The 2,314-nt window shown below is 40.8% G+C and overlaps 1 protein-coding gene across 1 annotated transcript in view; it reads right to left on the reverse strand.

Annotated features, from left to right (window-relative positions):
* The window catches only part of LOC106013530 (microsomal glutathione S-transferase 1), a 6,829-nt gene extending 5,245 nt beyond the window's left edge, over nucleotides 1–1,584 (reverse strand). Inside the window, exon 1 of the mRNA XM_013089511.2 lies at nucleotides 1,558–1,584. Within this exon, the coding sequence (XP_012944965.2) occupies nucleotides 1,558–1,584 (27 nt within the window). The remainder of the gene's footprint in view (nucleotides 1–1,557) is intronic.
* Nucleotides 1,585–2,314: the final 730 nt, after the last annotated feature.

A 2,314-nucleotide genomic window follows, 5' to 3' on the forward strand; every position in this document is an offset into this window, starting at 1 on the left:
TGTGTGTGTGTGTGTGTGCCAGTTGACAAGTACTCAAGAACACAGGACTTGCCGTGTGTGGCTCAGAGTTTGGTCATGGATATAGATTTATACTTGTATAATATGGTCGCTTTTAAGGACAAGCGGGCTAAACCAGATTTCGGGGGTTTCCAGAAATCTCGACCTTCACCAAAAGTGGGCATTGCCCTACCTAGGTTTCATTGGTCTGCATTTTTATTTAGTTATAACTCTCCTTGTCTTTTAAAGAAACTGAACAAGGGGCATAAACTTTATCTTCAATTTTCTCAAAACACAATTTTACGGGATAGCCCTCTTGTGCTCAAAAGTGACCATATAGCGGCGCCCATAAGAAACTTTTTAAAAGTTTTAGTAAGCGTTTTACGGCACTTGCAACACAATAAGGTCCTATGAGTGCCGAAGATTAGAGGTGCTACAATTAAAACAGTAGCAAACATAAAAAAGAAGTAGGGGAGATAAAGACGATTGTTGTTTGATAGGACAGAAGGAGCAAACCACACAAGAGCACCCGCCATCCACCCACCATAAGAAACCTGAAAATGTAAGCACCCCATCATCGTGTTAAAGCCTTGCACTACCCACTCATGCAGCATATTTAAAGCGAAAATAAATTCTGCACACTCTGACACGTTAAAACATTAAAATTTCATCTATGTTAAGAGACGCCCGCAATATGGTCACTCAAAACTGAAATGTAATAATCTGGCTTATCAAAATAGTGAGAAATCTATGAAACGTAAAAATGTATTCGCGCGTGTATTGAGGTGCATCAACATTGGTAGAATGGACATGTATTGAATATCAATTTAAAAGAGAATAATATTTTATAACAACAATAATAAAAACATTAATAATAACAACACTAATAATAACACCATTAATAACAACAACACCTACAACAACAACAACAGTAACAACAGTAACAACAGTAACAACAACAACAACAACAACAACAACAACAACAACAACAACAACAACAACAACAACAACATTAGTAGTTAGCCTTCTTTTCTTTAAAAGAAAAGATAAATAAACAGACTACAAAATGATACCAATAACTCCATACGCCCAAAAATTGACAAGCGTTTAATTCCACCCTGCCATGAAAAGTATAAGCGTATAGGGTTTGTTTTTGTTTTTGGTAAGTGTTTTACGGCGCTCGGAAGTGCATAGGTTTAACTCCCAAATGAACACTCTTAGGTTGCTGAAGAGGCGCGGGACCTCCGAATTTAACGTCTGTCCCCGATACGACAGAGCCAAAATATGAGCTGACAGTGATAAACTAGAAGACTCTATAAAACGACCTGAGTTCTAGAACACCCAGTCTTAGTTTTAGCAAAGATAGTACAGCCTACAGTATCTTTGGTTTTAGTAGAGGTTTTACGGCGCTCGCAACTGTATAAGGTCATATCAGCGTCAGAAGATTAGAGGTGTTACAAGAGAGTAACAAACATAAAAAAGAAGAAGGGGAGATAAGGACGATAGATGTTTGATAGGTAAGAAAGAGCAAACCACACCGAGCATCCGCCAGCCACCTACGGGGCCACCAGTTCCGTAGTCCAGCATGATGCCAGCTGAGTTAACTGACGGAGATCATTCATATTGTAACGCATCTCAGACTTACGTGACCCATGTTTTCTTGAACAAGTGTTTGAGGAAGTTACTGAGGATCAGATGGACAGACAGGATCACCAACGAGGACGGGTTAAGGAAAACAAGACAGATCCCAGTCAGAGATGAGGTAGGAAGAAGGCGGTGGCGATGGATTGGATGTACTCTCAGGGAGCCAGGCAGCTGCATAACAAAGAAAGTGTTGGATTGGAATCCACAGTGGAAAAGATCAAGCGGAAGGCCGCGTGGAACCTGGAGCAGAATCACAGAAATTGATGTACAGAAAAGTAGGAAGACATGGAATAACATCAAGGGGCTAGCCCAGGATAGAGAAAGGTGGAAAGTGTTTGTTCGTGGCCTATACCCTGGTGCACGGTGAGAAAGGCAATGGTGATGATGATGATACATACTGTATCTATCGTCCTGATCTCTCCCCCTTCTCTTGTAAAACCTCTAATCCTCGGCAGTTTTATGACCTTAAGACAGTACTGTGTTGCAAGTGCCGTACAATTCTTACTTCAATTATTACGCTTAGTCATGCCTACATACATACCCACGCATTTTATGACGTGCCCTCCCCCCTTTTTCTTTTTAACCACACACACACACACATACACACACAAACACGCATACACACACACACATACACACACAAACACGCATACACACACACACACGCATACAC

Source organism: Aplysia californica, unplaced genomic scaffold, assembly GCF_000002075.1.
Source record: "Aplysia californica isolate F4 #8 unplaced genomic scaffold, AplCal3.0 scaffold00968, whole genome shotgun sequence".
NCBI classification, from domain to species: Eukaryota; Metazoa; Mollusca; class Gastropoda; order Aplysiida; family Aplysiidae; genus Aplysia; species Aplysia californica.